At 34.7% G+C, this 16,658-nt stretch overlaps 4 protein-coding genes across 5 annotated transcripts in view; 2 read left to right on the forward strand and 2 right to left on the reverse strand.

The window, feature by feature from the left end:
• The window catches only part of LOC113499869 (unconventional myosin-Va), a 48,512-nt gene extending 43,454 nt beyond the window's left edge, over window positions 1-5,058 (reverse strand). Inside the window, exons 1-3 of one of the 2 annotated variants that reach the window (XM_026880446.1) lie at window positions 4,696-5,058; window positions 2,269-2,391; window positions 1,105-1,223 (exon numbers count right to left, since the gene is read on the reverse strand). In XM_026880446.1, coding sequence (XP_026736247.1) covers window positions 1,105-1,223; window positions 2,269-2,391; window positions 4,696-4,722 — 269 coding nt within the window. In that variant the 5' untranslated portion in view covers window positions 4,723-5,058. The remainder of the gene's footprint in view (window positions 1-1,104; window positions 1,224-2,268; window positions 2,392-4,695) is intronic. The other variant, XM_026880448.1, reaches the window with a different exon arrangement.
• A 390-nt stretch (window positions 5,059-5,448) lies between these two features.
• LOC113500359 (neuropeptide IMFamide) lies at window positions 5,449-6,714 on the reverse strand. The gene is made up of 3 exons (XM_026881126.1): window positions 6,622-6,714; window positions 6,187-6,325; window positions 5,449-5,839 (listed from the first exon to the last, which is right to left on the reverse strand). Exons 1-3 carry the CDS (start codon window positions 6,691-6,693, stop codon window positions 5,748-5,750), a joined length of 303 nt encoding a protein of 100 aa, XP_026736927.1. The 5' UTR covers window positions 6,694-6,714; the 3' UTR covers window positions 5,449-5,747.
• Window positions 6,715-7,200: 486 nt separating this feature from the next.
• On the forward strand, window positions 7,201-9,223 carry LOC113500360 (neuropeptide SIFamide-like). Its single transcript, XM_026881127.1, has 4 exons — window positions 7,201-7,277; window positions 7,886-8,021; window positions 8,352-8,480; window positions 8,930-9,223. Exons 3-4 carry the CDS (start codon window positions 8,363-8,365, stop codon window positions 9,019-9,021), a joined length of 210 nt encoding a protein of 69 aa, XP_026736928.1. The 5' UTR covers window positions 7,201-7,277; window positions 7,886-8,021; window positions 8,352-8,362; the 3' UTR covers window positions 9,022-9,223.
• A 554-nt stretch (window positions 9,224-9,777) lies between these two features.
• On the forward strand, window positions 9,778-13,973 carry LOC113500320 (probable inactive tRNA-specific adenosine deaminase-like protein 3). The gene is made up of 2 exons (XM_026881070.1): window positions 9,778-10,020; window positions 12,126-13,973. The coding sequence occupies exon 2, from the start codon at window positions 12,230-12,232 to the stop codon at window positions 13,337-13,339; it is 1,110 nt and encodes a 369-aa protein (XP_026736871.1). The 5' UTR covers window positions 9,778-10,020; window positions 12,126-12,229; the 3' UTR covers window positions 13,340-13,973.
• Window positions 13,974-16,658: the final 2,685 nt, after the last annotated feature.

Here is a 16,658-nt window from a genome sequence, read left to right on the forward strand (position 1 = left end):
TCTCATACTTTTCAATTATCTAACTGAGGGACTAATGAGATTTTTTTCTTTTTATACCCAGTCATCATCCCTATAATGGTTTTGTACGAGCTGGTGTCGTTGGGTTTTGGATAAATAGGCTATAACTTAGAAAGGCTTAGGTTTGTTGACAAACTGATTTGAACCCACAAATTTAATGACCGTTATAACAATTGCTGAACCTTTAGCTTGGTTTTGTTGTTATTGCGGCAACAGAAATACATAATCTTTAAAAGTTTCAACCGTCTCGCTATCACGGTTTATGAGGTTTGGCCTAGTGACGGATGGACGGGCAGACAAAAAAAACGGCAGTGCCTGATTAACGGGTTGACCCTTCGGGCTATACCCAAACCAGCGTGAACCATTTGTAAGGTTCAGTAGAACCCAAAGAACTATGTAGGCTCAGAAACAGTCCCAAATTAGACCATCACTAACGGGAACACGGTTTGTCTGCAGACATTAAGACCGGCGTTGTCAGTCTCGTATAGGCCATCGGCGCCAACAGCGCAAGTGCCCAATACAAAACATGGCTGCTGTTTCAATCATCTTGATCTGTCATAGATGTTAGAGGCACTGATGATGATGATGATGAAAGCTCCGTTATTTAAGAACACATTCCTGAAAGTTGCTTACAGATTAGAGAAACTACATCCAACATTTGTAAGCACATTTCAGGGATATAGGCCGTGAAAACCCGGGGCAGGTCACTAGTTGTGATTGACAAAATTATTTTATGGGGAACGGTCACGCTATAATCTTAATAATAATTATTATAGCACAAGCGCCCCTCTTAATTATTTTAAGACGCTCGACGAAGAAGGTACTATTTATTTCTTATGATTTTGGTCTTACAATTTACAACATCTAATTATCATAATTAACATTACACAAGCGTGTAACGGAATCTAAAAATCAAAAATTAAAACTTAGATAAAACCTTTTTGGTCATATTCTGAAACTAAGCAGGTTCTATTTAAAATTTCAAAATTGACAATCAAAAACTATAAAGCATCATAGACAAAGTATATACAACCAAAATGACGTGTGCAATCATAATAAAAGTTAATTTTGATGTTAATTACTTACCGGACTCTCAAGTTATGTAGTACAGCAGGTTCGTGAAGATATGAGAGGGATGTGAGGTCATTCTCTCCAATGAGAAGCGAAGGGTTCCGTAATGGCGGCATCTTCCCTTCATCCGTGATCTGATGAGGTACATATAAATTTACCTTTCAATCGTACGTCAACCTATACTGTCCGTATTTATAATTAAATAAAAGTAAAACAGGCATTATAATCGTTAAAAAAATACTTGAATTGAAAACATGTGTTAGAGGACCGAGAATTTTAAGGAAATAAAAAAAAATGACGTTGTCTCTGACGATTTTGAAATGACAGTTACGTGTCAATTGTATATGTACCTATGCAATGTAGCCATATTTTTGTATTCGATAATGAGAATAAATGGTTATTCGTCGATGGCTACTAATATAGAGGGGGCCTCCGTTCGGTACGTCTCAATAGGCTCAATAGAAAACCAGCGACAGACACCCTGTGCCCTGGCTTTTTTGCTGAACTGAGCGTTTTAAGCACAGCCGTAAGGCATACGATACCTACTTTTATATCCTTCTATTCCATTGTCTTGTGATTGAGCGCTTAATGCTTGTCAAATAAACTTATTTTATACATCCTTCCTTCTTTTATCTTTGATGCCCCGCCAATAGACACCATGGCAATGCCCATGAGATAGGATAATGGTAATTGCCTTAGTGCGTAGCGTCTTCGTAGCATCGAAGCTGCGTCGAGTATCACACATTTTTGGCAAGCTACATAAATTCGTAGCATCCTTGGTCGGCGTAGTACGTATCGTAGACGTATTCTAAAAATCTATGGATAAAATAACGCGGATGGAGGGATATGTGTCTTGGCAGCGACTTCAAAAAGGATGAGGTTCTTAATTTGTGTGTATTTTTTTCCCCCACAACTTCGGTCTGGATGAACCAATATTGTTGATTTCTTTTCATATAACGTGCAATATCAGTCATTCTATCCAATGAAAATTCATCAAGTTTGGCTCAGTAGTTTCGTATATGAACTCGGTTGTATGTTTTTTTGTTAAACAATCTTCTTCGATACAAACTTGATTTCACTATCGACGATTGAGTATTTGGTGTGGTAACAAAACTTACCCTTTACCTGTCTTATGTACAGCGTGGTGCTACAATGTTTTTTGTAATATTTTGTACTCACCTTGATCTGGCGTATCTCGTTGGTCTGGTCTATCTTCACGATGAGCACCCCGGAGCGGTAGTCCGAGGTGAGGCAGGCGCCCTCCCACACCTTCTCTGGGTGCTCCACCCATATTCGGGCACCCTGCAAACAAATATTCGTATTAAACCTCATTGGCTACTTTTATTCCAGTGACATATTTGTAATTTTCGAATTTATCGCAAAGTATGAAGGGTGCGGGTTTGTTACTCGCATGAAAAGTTAGGTTTCTAAATAGGGAGTTTGTTGCTCTGTTTCTTCTCTCACAGAAAAAGAACTTAAGAAGCGGTGAAGGGTGGGCGAAACTGGATGTTATCTATAATTTAATTTCAAATTCAAAAAGTGCTACTTAGTAGCCTAATTTGAATAAATGACTTTGATTTTGATTTTGGACAAAATTCGATAACAACTTTTAACTATCTTCTTAAGTTTAGGCCTCCTAGTTTCCCGTGTGAATTTAATGTTATTAAAATCCAAGTGATGCATTACTTCAATTAGATAATTTTGCAAAATACCTACTTATAAAAATATAGTCAGCTAAATGTCATCATTAACAAAATTTGTTTTTTCTTAAAATCTAGTCACATTGAAATCTAACAAAAAAAAACGCAGCACACAAAAATTCTCCCATCAGAGATTTGAATTTTAAAACCGAAATTGAAGCAGTTAAAATTAATTAATCAATATATCTTTATCACACATCGTCAAGTTTTTAAATCATTTTAAAGTCCATAATTAACCCAGTTTATTTTTTAACAGCTAATGAACATGTAATGTGTGATACAATTAACATTTTATTAATAACTTCATGCTAACGCACATTTTAACTACATAAACATAAGTGGTGTTATAAAAATATTTGTATTAATAAAGGCGGTATTGAGTTGTATTTCCATGTTTCCAATTTATAAGGATTTCACTTTTTGATGTAGGCTTAAGCACAGCGGGATGTATATTAGCTGGCACTATGTTTTTTTTTTCTCTAGCCCACTGTGTCCCACTGCTGGGCAAAGGCCTCGCCCAAATCCTTCCACGACTCTCTATTCTAGGCTGCATGGAACCAGCTGGTACTAATTATAACATGCAAATCAAAGGGTAATTTTACCTAGCCATCTTTTATCCGAACTACATTTGGATCGGCTTTCAGTCTAACCAAAGAAAATGATCCTTTGTGTAATGTAATGGTCATCATCATCACTTATGAATTACCCACAGCTGGGCATAGGCCTCCCTTCCCTTCTTTACGACATTCTCCTGTGTTCTGTTCTATTCTTGCTATATTTTTACTAGTCATCTCTTTTTGTAGCATTTAGATTCATTGTTTTGTAGCATTAAAACAGTATCATCCCTGGATAAGTCTAGATTTTCTTTTGAAATTATCAGAATAACTTCAAAGGGCTTATATGGACAGAGGGGAGGGAGGCGGCTTTTGATTTTTTGTATATAAGCACAAAACATCAAAAGCCGGCAAGAAAAGTTATTTAATTATTGGGTGAAGATTAACTAAGCATTCAAAATTATCCCCTCTTTTTAATACCTGTATCTTACAGGTTAATAAAACACTGGTATGATACGAAAAAAATAAAATAATAACTAATTGTTTATGTTTATCCAGCACAGCTGACAGATAATTACTTATATATGTCAGGCAATTTTAAAAAGTCTGAAGAAAAAATATATTTTAAAACTAATAATTACTATGACAGTGTTAACACATTGTGTCATCATGATAATGTAGTGTGTGCACTGACACAAAAGATAAGTTAATTAAAAACATATCTAAAGATAAAAATCATTTTAACAAAACATTACTTTTTGTATGTATTCATTAAACTATGTGTGCTCAAAAACTGTGAAATTATGTCTTAAATAATTCATGAATATAAAACATGATCTCACTGATTTAGATAGCGAAAGTGATAATAACTAATTCATAAATTATAATTCTGACAACAGATTATAAGAATCCATATTGTAATTTAAGAATATCAATAAACAGAAAAAGTTGCTTGTCTATGAGTTTCCAAGAATGCCGTGTTTAATGTTTTTAAAAATGGAACAGTAGGGTTGAGATGCAACGACGTTCGCCTGACGTCATCCCGGAACTTTCGATATTCCGTGGTACGCGAAATATTTATAAATTTTGCTAAAAATTTGCATTTGCCGTGTATACGAAACAGAGTGACGTCCTCATCAAGAAACGAAGAAGGTCAATCATTATAAACATTCTCCCGTCTAACTATTAGGTCATTAATTACTTAACTTCAAGAAGAATATGTGTAAAAGCGTACGCGATAAGTGCACCTATCTGCTAATCGCACAATAAATAGTTTCAATCACTTTGATATCATAAATCTTAACACGAAACCTAAAAAACAAATCACAATCGTATACATTTCACTCAATTACCTTGGTATACAGCTCCTTAGTCGTCATGTCGACAATTTATAATTTGCTTGATTTAATAAATAAATTGTATATGTTATATCATTATTTCACCACGAGTTCAGAACTTAAATAATACATTTTAATAAAATAAGGTAGGTAGATTCGAAATATGATTTTTCCGAATGCGAAACGTCACTGCAATGTTATTGACATTTTATTTTCAGTGTTATCAGTTGTGACACAATATCGACAAATTCAATGAAGTGAAACAGACTGATTTACTTCTATGTACACACTTCATGATTTCTAGAAGGAAGTGATTCTTATTGGAATCTAATTAGACGACAAAAACATTTGACAAGTCAACAATAAGAAACGAAAGTTGTGATAATCTCAAGATTCCCACGGTTGGGGCTGCCATGATAAAATAAGCAGTCTTATCTTGTGTGTTCGAACTAGGACGAATTTACGGTTCATTACGCGCAGTGTCAGTGTTCATTACAATAATTGGCACATGTTTAAGCAAAAAAATCGATAGGAAAACTATGTAGGAATGAAAGTAAGTTCATAATAAATTGTAAACAGGGTTTTATATTGCCTAACAGTCGTTGAATTGCATGAAGTCGTTACTTGACTGCAGTAAAAATTGAACCAAACTAATGATCGTTATTTAAGGAGAAGCTATATCAAATCCTCGCCAAAAGTGGAAAATACTTAATATTTTCATCAGATTCTGTAGGACTCAAGTTTTGATGTAAGCAAATGCCTGCGACCCCCGAAAAGAACACTTCTTTCCGCCTTGAAACATTCTGCGCCTAGTTTTACGGTATTCGGTTTCGTAGGGATAAAACTGGTAGAGGTGGTAAGTCAATAAAAATACAGAAATATGTTAAGCCATTTATTACTACATAATTTCCCAGCCTTTATAATAAATTATACAGTAAACTTTTACAAATCAATGGCAGAAGCATAAGTGTTGCTATGCTCTATTTGAAATTACCTAACAGTTTGATAAATTGTACTACAGTCCAAAATCGAAATCATACTTCTATTGACGGGTTATTATTGTTGATTCACTTGTTTTCTGGTGATGGGAACCACGCCTGGCATGCCTCAGTAGCAATCTCGCACAATGCGGTAAAGGTTTTGCCGCGTGAGTCGTATTCTGTGGAAATTAATGGTGTTATTAAAATCGGAGTATAGTTTGTATCTTTGTAAGTTCTGTAGAGTTAAAATCTAGCTAGCCTTACTGTTTAAAGGGCGCTTATATTAGTCATAAAAGCCTCGCTTCAAGAAAGGCCTCACTTTCTTTACTTCACAAAGAGATAACAATGAACCCTGTTTTCTGATAGACTAATTTCATCTTCTGTCTAATCTAATGACAATTAGATACCGTCATTTGTTGGCCACAAACAACTATCGACAGATGATTAATAAACCTTGTATACTGACCAGCGTTTGAGAATGTTTGGATACTGTGTTTTGATACGTAGAAAAACAATTTATATTTACCGGTAGGTCCTCGTTTGCCGAACATGATGCCGTTCATAGGGGCATTCTTATAGTTGGCCTCGCTGACTTCGGCCAGGGAGAGGATGACGGCGACCAGGCAGACAACGCCGATGGTGAAACGCATCATATCTCCAGACATCTGGGAAGTAACAAGTGGATTAAGGGAAATTGATAATCTGAGAATCTATCATGGCAAACTGATCTCGAATTTTGTTAATCCTTGATAACTACTGGGTGGATGCATTTAATATGGATAGCTTGAGAGATGAATGAAATAAGAGAGGCTAAGATTAAATTTGAACGGTCGGAAATCTTTAGTCAGTAGTTAAAGACTGAATGATTGTTGTCAAAAAATACTAAGAATGCAAAATGTCAATGATCATCAGCTCAAATAAAGATGGTTTTAAAGTTGATAGAAGATGTGTAAGAAATTACCTTGACTTGTGCGATGTATTTCTCACTGGTAACACTGGAGAGGACGAACGTCAACTGATGCTGATGGAACATTTTCCCGCCAATTTATACTCTGAAAGTAAAAGATGGCGGCCGTCCAAGCACTTATTGGATTACTGGAAACTGACCACATATTGACCGAGAATCTCGAGTATTCTCAAAGGATTATAACTTCGTTAGTGCATAGATTAATAGTTTGATAGGGCAGCCATATGAAGGCGGGCGCCATGATGGATTTGTCGTACAAACTTACAAAGTCCCACTTACGTGTAGATAGATTTATAGTGTATGTTATAAGTAAGTAGTTAAGAAAAAATCTCCAAAATCGTCGCTGGGTCTACAATTAGGGCTCTGAGGTCATCACCCGCCACATTACCAGCGTTTGCAAGATGGTGCATTGCCACGCGCGTCGGATGATATTTCAGCAAGCTCTGTGGAGTCCATAATCGTTGATACCTATTCTTCTAGACCGACGTCAAGAAGAATTTTCAGTATAATTTTGACACTATCCTTCACCAAAGCAAATAGAAGAGTCGTTTGATAATTTTTCATCCAAAAAAGAAGAAGACTCGTAGAAGAAAGAATAAAGACTCGGAGATCAATTCGGACTCTAGAATCGGCAAGATTTATCTCAAAATGTATGCCCCGGCTCTTACTTAGGAAAATGAAATAGAAAAAGACTCCGGCCTTAGATCATGCATGTTCACCACTGGCTATTCCTAAGCAGAGGAAGTTTTTGACTTAAGGGTATAAAACTAATAGCTACGCTAAAATAATTCTTGTCTTCTCTGTAGTACAAATAAGAAAAAAAAAACATAAAGCTCTACTGTGGCTTGGCAATACTCTTGAACTATACTTGTACGGCTTGTACCTTAAAAAACGGCTCCCGCACTAAAAAAATTAATCCTTGTTACGGGGTTTTCTCAAATACATTTTGCCAGATGGTTGATACTCAGGACAAGCATTAATGTATCACACAAACGCTTGTCCTAGGCGGGTATCGAACCCGCGTCATGTTGCGCTCCGTATGTTTGGTGTGGTGTTCTCAACCACACGGCTATCTTTGCAATCGCTTTGTTTTAAATTACATCCTTTACAATAAACAGCTTAACCTACATTGAAATAAGTACATTCTTATAATTTCTTTCTACCCATCAAAGCTTAATCTTGATCAATAGTCGCCACTTCGGGGACAAGATTATGAAACATTTTTCTAATCGTATTTTCTTTTCATTACTTTGACAAGAGATTGCAGTAAATTGCTTTGAAACTCAATTATGAGACTGTAATGAGGGTAGTCTGATATAAAAGGACGGGGAATATTGGTTGATGCATCAGTCTTCGTCTCTTACATCTTCAAGTCGTCTTGATTTTTATATCAAGTGAGTTGTAGAATTTTAAGTACTTATAAGCATAGTATTTTCCCAAATATGTTGGGTACGGTTTCCAGTCTAATTGGACGCTATATACCAGTGTTTTACAAGGAGCGACTGCTTATATGATCTCCTCTAGCAATTACGGAATAAGCTTAAAAAACAAGCCTTTACAAGCTATCGACAAATAGTTCTTAAGATAGTCAAAAAGTTAAATGTCCTTAAATCGATGTGGTGCCTTACTAGGGATCCTTGATTAATTGGGACCCTGAATCAGTGTGGTATAATATCCCATATTTTGTTACCTCAGATGTTATAAAAATTGTACGTTCTTTCCAGAGGCTCAGAAAATGCGTTTCATCTTAGCGCTGTTCTTCGCCGCGGTAATCTTTTGCATCCAGAATGCTGGGGCCACGTACAGGAAACCGCCTTTCAATGGGTCCATATTTGGAAAACGCGGAGTCGTTGGTAAGTCTTACTGTTATCAAGTAGGACTTGCTGCTGTGGAAGCAAGACGCCGTTATGTGCATTGTAGCTTGCTGTCTCGCTTACTTACTTAAGGAGCTCATATTTCAGACATTGTAAACATTGAATTGTTTGTGTCAACATGAAGTACCTACATTTTGATATTTGGTGACGTCATAAGCTTCTTTCTATTCCTGACTATTTCCCGACCTCTTAAAAAAGACAAAAAATGTTTCCTTTATAAACTAACTAGCGCCCGCGGATTCGTCTGCGTATAATATTAAATTATGTTATTTCTAATCACTCGAAAAACGTGTGTTCATGACGACAGGTAAAGTACTTCGCGTGACAGGAACAAACAAACTTACATTCCCAATTAAAATATTAATAGGGTTAATTCGGGTTAAATCATTTCTACAGATTATGTAATTAATTTAATTTACTTTTTCCAGAATATGACTCAACAGGCCGAGCATTGTCGGCGTTGTGCGAGATTGCTACTGAAACCTGTCAGGCGTGGTACCAAACTCTGGAAAACAAGTGAATGGAAGGAAACAGACGTCATAATTATGTATTGTTAATGTGATTAAATACGTATAATGTATAAATCAATGTATTATAAAACATGTAATCATAAATAAATCATTATTCATTAAGAATCATAGATTTTTCTTTTTTCTAATCTAGGTATTCGTAACAAAATATCTACTTATCTACTTCTTTTTGATCGATTTTTGGTTGATTATAATTATGAACAACTTACAGGCGCACAAAGTAATATTAATTACTCACATAAGATATTTTCCCTCAACTCTGATAAAGAATTACTTTTTATATTGTATTACCACAATTTTATGAAAATAGGTAGAGAATTTGCTCATCAGATCTGGATAGTTATTGAGCTATGTTAGACGTGGTAGTTGAATACTGGTTATGTTTACCAAAGACTTTGGTCCCTTTTAAGGACTAATCCCTGTGCACAAGGATTATGGATAATGGACTATTAACCATTCGTAAGTTCATTTTACATAAATGGCCCCTATTCATCATTCCGCTTAAAGTCCTCACCACAGTCTTACATATTTACTGTTACATTTAGATGTTGCTTATAAACTTTTCCACTGATGACAACATATTATTATCTTTTAAAGATTATTCTGAGTTTACTGTAACAACCATGGAAAGGAATGTAATTTAGAAGTACATTCTGGATTACAAAATTCGTTAATGACAATCTGTGGTTGAAGACGTCAAAAGTTCTAGCCATTTCATTGGTTACGATCTAACCGGTCTTTCTGCGTCCAATAAGAACATCTGATAGCAACCACGTTTTTTCAAAGAAAACAAATTTTAATCTGTCTAATGGCTGCTACATTTTCGCGATATACGTGTGTGGCAAATTAAATTTTAATTGTTATTTAACAAATTATAATAGATTTGAAGTGTACTTTCTGAGTCCTGCACATGAGAATTCTGCGTATACAATGAGAAAACATATCGTCTGCGAGAGAATTTGACGTCAAAATCCGAAGTCCAAACCGAGGTAAATCTAAGATTATAATACGTATTTTTTCTTGAATTTGATTAATAGGCAGTATTATTATTATATGTTCTTGATAGGTTTTCGTTACAGTTACGTTTATTTACGTGTTGCGCCTTGTTTTTATCGATTTATGTTGTGTGTTTTCGTGTTCTTGTTCAAAATGATGTGAAGGTGTGATTATCAGTTTTTTGTCAACAACGAACTTAATGTCGTAATTATCGAACACGGTTATTATCTTAAATGCAGTAAAACGCGTCAGCAACAGTCCTTTACACTTAAATACGGAGGAATTATTTTAAAACTTATTATTTTGAACCTTGTTTTATCCATGTAATGTGATTATAGTTAACACGAGTAAAATTATATGCGTATTTGATATCATATTGCTGACTATGTTAATATAATGTTACAATGTTATATTTTCTGTTTAAGATCTGACTGACAGACATGATATCAACCAATAGTTAAAATCTGTACAATTAATTAACTAAATTGAATCTTTTTGAACTCCACAAAATATGATGTAATTTATTAATCATTGGATTGGATAACAAATAGTATAAACCGGTGATATTCAATTCAAGTGTATTAATACCTGAAATCTTTATCTTCAAGATATTTTATTTTCTATTTTAACTTAGCATATTGTATAGGGACCACAGTTAAACACCTGTTGCAATAATAGGCTGTGATATGCCATTAAAATTTATAACAATAATTTAATTTTAAAAAAGAATTATTGTTTTTAAATCCTCTTTATTCTATATTATCTGCCTTTGTAAGCTCAATCATTCATTAATAATAAAAATTCCTGTGAATGAACTGCTGAAACTGTTGACTGTATTTTGCATAACATAAACAAGGAAAAAAACTAGAAATACTTTTCACAACACAAAGTTATAAACATATGGTATTCAGATAAACTTCAGGGGACTGAATACCAAACCAACATAACTTAGGAAAGGGCTAAGCAAGAGGTTTTTTTAAAATTCAACATTAATTTATTTAATACCAAGTATTAATTACCAGTCTTACAACTTAATTAAAAGAAAAATGCATCTTATACACAACCTTCTTCTAAATCCAAATCTTAAGGTATTTAATGCCAAGCCTAAAAAACCAGTCCTCTTAAGTAAATTAAAAGAAAAATGCATTTCATACTGATTATATAGTGTTCTAGATCTTTGCAGTGAATAAAGTTTTAATAATAGACATATAATCATTGTCTAGTGAAGCAGTCAAATCCTGAGATTATGAACTGATGAAATGATATTGAACTGATTTAAAATAAAACATACAAAATAAGTACATTTAAGTAAGATAGTAACTATGTCTAGAGACTCATCGACCCCACAGTCAAACCATTGCAACGGTTTTGTGGGGCTTAGTTAATAAGTTACCTACCTATTTGTTTAAAGATAAATAAATAATAATAAAATAGTATAATTTGTTTATTTAAACCTTCATGTACAATTGTGGCGGACCTAATGCTGATCTATATATAATGAGGCTTTACAATATAACTTTTGCTTGCATTTCCACTCCGGTTAAAAGTCTATCATTGGAGAAGAAGTCTCTGTCCCTTGTGACACAAATATTTAATCATCTGTTGGTAAATTAAACAGGAATTTACATTGAGAGGATATATTTTCTTTATTTATTAATCCATTTTAGTATTTTATTAAATTGATTTTTGGCAGTTAAAAAGATATGTTACTTGGCACAAGGAACACACATATTTTAACACTTGTTATTTAAAAGTTTGAGGTTTTCCCAACTGACAACAGAAATATCTTGTTTTTACATAATCTATACAATCTAATATGAGCCTTAATTACATAAAAATTAGATATGAATTCGTAAAACAGAATATATGCTACTTATTTGATTAATCAATTATTGCTTTAATAATATACAACCTTATTGCATAAGCTATTAGGAACACTTTATTTTTACCTTCTTTATTTTCAAGTTTTTTAAACTTTATTTTTTGTGAATCAAGTTGTCGTGCAGTGTGTATGGATAGTGTTATTTTTTCTTACTTTCAGCAAAACAGTGATTAGTGATTTTGATTGGATTTGACAAGAAATTATGAAATTTTACAGACGGCAACACTGGAGAAAGACAAGACTTCTGGCAACACTCAAGCAAAGAAGATAATGTCTATGTATTGTTTATGCCATAGCTGAAAATAAGGAGTGAAAGCAAAATGTCTGAAATAAAAGAACCGAGATTAAAAAGACCTAAAATGTCGGAAACTGTAGACAATTTCATAGACAATATAATAAATATGAAGAAAAACCTTCATGCAGTTTTGGGCGATGAATTTCACTCTTCAATACCTCTCCTTCAAGTCTATACTGGTCATGTTAGAGATTTGAAGCAATTATCAAAAATAATCGTAATTCTGAACGAAAAAATTCAACTCAAAGAAATGCAACATTTAAAAAGAGCTCGGAAAAAAGACGTGTTGTTATGCCCAACGGATTATGTGTCCCACGACGTAAAAAGCGAGGATTCTGTACAAAAATATCTAGAAGAACACATACCGGAACTAAAAGACGCTTTCGAGTTCTTCAAAATAACAGAAGTACCATTATTAGCGCCAAAATTAAAAAGACAGCATGAAGAGTTTAGTAAAATCTGGTCCTGTAACTTTCATCCAAATAAATACTTGGAGAAACTATGCGGCAATGAGTTTTTCGCAGAGGATGAATTGACCTCCCATAGACTGTACATGGGAATGACATTTGAGATAGCAAGATTCTATCTCAGCCAAATGAACAGTAGTTTAGAAATGACAGATATAATTCTGAGAGACACAAACGCGACAGTCATCGTCGATCCATCGACAAAATCAGTTGTAGCAGTCGCCTTCGACAACAGGCAGTACCATCCTGTACAACACTCCGCCATGTTGGCCATAGACAATGTAGCTAAAACTCAAAATGGCGGCGCGTGGGACACAGCCACAGACGTCAAAGACGTGTCACTCCGAGGCATAGAGATAGAGTTACTCGTGCATTTAAAAGAAAAGTTTCCGAATGTCAAATTTGGAGCTAGGACTTATTTGACGAAGAATGCTTTAAATGAATCTAAAATGAGTGTTTCTGGTAGTCCTTACCTATGTACTGGTTATTATGTGTATCTAATGAGGGAGCCATGTGTGATGTGTTCTATGGGGTTGGTGCATGCTCGGGCTAACAGGGTGTTTTATTGTTTAAAAAATAATCGTAAGGGTGCCCTCGGCTCGAAAACTAAGTTACAATGTGTATCATCCTTGAATCATCATTTTGAAGTGTTTACAGACTTTTTATAATGTTTTTTTTTAGTTCAGTGATGTAATGATAATAATAATTATTGTTATGTTCTTTTTAATAAATAACTTTTTTGAATTATTCTCCCTTTTTTTTTGGTTTCGTCCTGAAAATTTTATATACCGGTAGTATAAATTATAGTTCTAGCAAGACCAATACAGCCTACATTTTCTAATTCCTAACAACTCCAAACCTAATTTAATCGAAATTCGTTAAGCATCTTAGGCGGAAATGCGTAACAAATAGATTAACATACCATCACAATTAATAATAAGGAGAATGTTGTTTTTCAATATACAATCGAAATCAAAAGTTTTTATTTCAAGTACACTCTTGAGACAGTTTGGATTATTGTCTCGAGTTGCCCGGTTCCAAAATGTCATTACTATGAAGTAGAACCGGCAAGAAACTTAATACCCAAATGTTTTATAGCATTCCACAATGCGAGGCCTTAGTGGGCAAAGCGTATTCTACGTACGTATCTTCTTACTATGGCAGTATTTTTAGGGCAAAATTTATGACGGCTAGATATCCTTTTGATAAGTCTCAACCTTCTTTTCTACCTCTGTTCCTACAAATCGAGAGATCCTTACAGAAAATCTATGAGCGTCTCATAAAAATGAATCCACTCCCAAGAATTTAGTTTGATAGCTATCAAGTATAAAAATGTCCATGAATCCTGGACACAATACTGACTGCACGGATAGCCGAGTGGTTGAGGTCATCACGCCAAACCCACTTTACGCGACGTGTCGCGGCTTCGATCCCCGCGTAGGATAAGTATTTGTGTGATCCACGAACGCTTGTTCTGAGTCTGGGTGTCTTTGGGCATGTGAATTTATAAAACCCCTCGCCATGCAAGAAATTAATTCCTTAATGCGAGAGTCGTTTTTTTATTTAAATGTACAAGAATGGACCAAGAATCCTGGCCTACACAATACACTGCATCAAGATCTAAATAATGCCCACTCCCATATATCTTAGTTAGCTATCTACGCAGTAACGGTCAGACAAGTTGTTATCATGTAGTCAGCTCTGAATTACAATGAGGATCTATCATGTCACCACTACTTGTACTAATAGCTTGATATTTCCACCTCTGCGAATGTAGCCCAGAAAATGCAGATATATGCTGAATCAGGCTAAAATCATCGCATGCTATCTGTGTATGTTTCTTAGCTCTTGACGTTGAAACGGCTAGACCGACACCTTTGATTAACACCGGCGTTTATCCGACTTTGTTAAAGAAGGGTGATGATTTTCAGCTATAAGCCGTGAACAACAGCTGTATTTTAATAACGTAAAACAGATTCGTTATTCCCCTGGGCTGCCCGCTAGAAACCGAAAATTTCACAAGGAACACAAGGAAACATAAAACCGAAATAAAAACTATCCTATTAGTTAATCCTGGTTACAAAATATCTGTATACAAAGAGAAAGTTTAGTTCCGTCTTAATCCATTCAGTGGTATTTGCGGAAAGAGGAACAAAGATAAACTATATACTATACTAGCTGTTGCGCGCGACTTCGTCCGCGTGGTTAGAAGATATAAGTTAGGAATTTTTGAACGGAAGCCCTCGAAGATGAATCATTTTTCCTGGCTTTTCTGCATTTTCCATTGTATCTTCGCTTCTATTAGTCGCAGCGTGATGTTATATAGCCTAAAACCTTCCTCGATGAATGGTCTATTCAACACAAAGCAACACAGAATTTTTCAATTTGAACCCGTAGTTCCTGAGATTAGCGCGTTCAAACAAACAAACAAACTCTCCAGCTTTATATATTAGTATAGAAGTATAGATTAAACTATACTAAAAAAATCCTAAAAATACTGACAATATACTAATCATTTGTCTATAGGCTCAGAATGTTTATAATTTATGATATAGGTCAGGAATTCTTTACACATTGTTTACACTTGCTAGTAGATCTCATGTAATATAATCCTTTTGCTTCTATGGTGTTACATTTGCATTGCGTAATTCGAATTAGTCATGTCTGTAATTCTAGACGTGTCTGATCAGGACAGTTGAGCATGTTCAAATTGTAGCAATGGTGGAAACGGAAATTAGAAGGTTTGATAGTATAGTGCTAAGACTGTCGGATTCGGGATTGCCATGAAAATGGTCTCTAGTACGATCTTTGGGAACGAACTCATATACAGGACACGACTCCCGAATAAAGGAAAAGTCGAAGTATTAGCAAACATTCAAGTCACATGCCCAAAAACACACAGACTCAGGACAAGCCTTCGTGGATCATACCAATGCTTGTCCTATTCGGGGATCGAACTCCCGACACATCGCGTTAAGTAGGTTTTCGTAGTGACCCCAATTAATTGGCTGTCCACGCAGTCACTTATTTACAATTCTATTACTTTTTAGACATATTATTTACTTTAAAGTGATTTTTTATAAGTAACTTTTAACTATATCTTACTTAAAAATTAAACATTTTTAAACGTTTTATTTCTCTTTTCCTCTTCTAACTTTCAACTAACCAATCCAACCCAAACCCTAGTTCGACAATAGTTGGCCATAGTAAAAACTGATCACTTTAAACTGTGTCCAAATAATATGAGGACTACTTAACCATCATTCATATGTTCCCAATTGTGTCCCCCCACATTGTCACAGCGCCGACACTGCAGTCCAGACACTTGCTGGATTTGTACGCTGCGCAAGCGCTGCATTCCAAATTTAAAGTTTAAATTTTTATTTAACGGTTTAATATTTTGGCGGGAATTGTAGAGGGTTAAAATGGCCGTTTTTCTCCGCGTTCGACGCGTTGGTAACGCTTTTTGGTGAGTTTTTGGTTTATTTAAATTTTGGTGATAATTTTCTTCTGTTTTTTTTCTTTAATTATGCGTATTCTTAAATTGGTCCCTGTTTAAGTAAATATTATAAATAACAAATTTCTAATACCTTGTTCTGTTAAAAATTTAATATTTCTGAATTGGTAATAAAATAATTTAGCTTCAATATCGAGGTTTATTTCACGCTAATTATTTATTACAACACTTGACCCTTCCTCCAAAATAGCAATTAACGAAAATTACCTCTACAAAATTTAAACAAAAAAAAGAAGTTAAGAAAGAAATCATTATCAGTTCAAACTATACCCAGTCAGCAAAAACTGGTTCATACTAAATTCTATTACAATAAATCTTGCTTGAAACGGGCCATAGTTGTTAACTTCCGTACATTCTGACATGTAACACAGCTCTTAACAAAACAGCACAAGGTTCATATTCGACTGCCTCCTACTAAATTGCAATGGTCTTCCCTTCGCGTGGATAATTTAACATGTGACTAAGTAGTC

This window comes from Trichoplusia ni, chromosome 13 (assembly GCF_003590095.1).
Source record: "Trichoplusia ni isolate ovarian cell line Hi5 chromosome 13, tn1, whole genome shotgun sequence".
NCBI classification, from domain to species: Eukaryota; Metazoa; Arthropoda; class Insecta; order Lepidoptera; family Noctuidae; genus Trichoplusia; species Trichoplusia ni.

Excerpts from the sequence above, each read along its gene's own strand:
- LOC113500359 (XM_026881126.1), bottom strand. The coding sequence starts at position 6,693 with ATGTTCCATCAGCATCAGTTGACGTTCGTCCTCTCCAGTGTTACCAGT. Across the intron at positions 6,326-6,621 it reads AATACATCGCACAAGTCAAG|ATGTCTGGAGATATGATGCG; the intron begins GTAATTTCTTAC and ends GTTACTTCCCAG. Across the intron at positions 5,840-6,186 it reads CGGCAAACGAGGACCTACCG|AATACGACTCACGCGGCAAA; the intron begins GTAAATATAAAT and ends TAATTTCCACAG.
- LOC113500360 (XM_026881127.1), top strand. The coding sequence starts at position 8,363 with ATGCGTTTCATCTTAGCGCTGTTCTTCGCCGCGGTAATCTTTTGCATC. Across the intron at positions 8,481-8,929 it reads TGGAAAACGCGGAGTCGTTG|AATATGACTCAACAGGCCGA; the intron begins GTAAGTCTTACT and ends TACTTTTTCCAG.
- LOC113500320 (XM_026881070.1), top strand. The coding sequence starts at position 12,230 with ATGTCTGAAATAAAAGAACCGAGATTAAAAAGACCTAAAATGTCGGAA.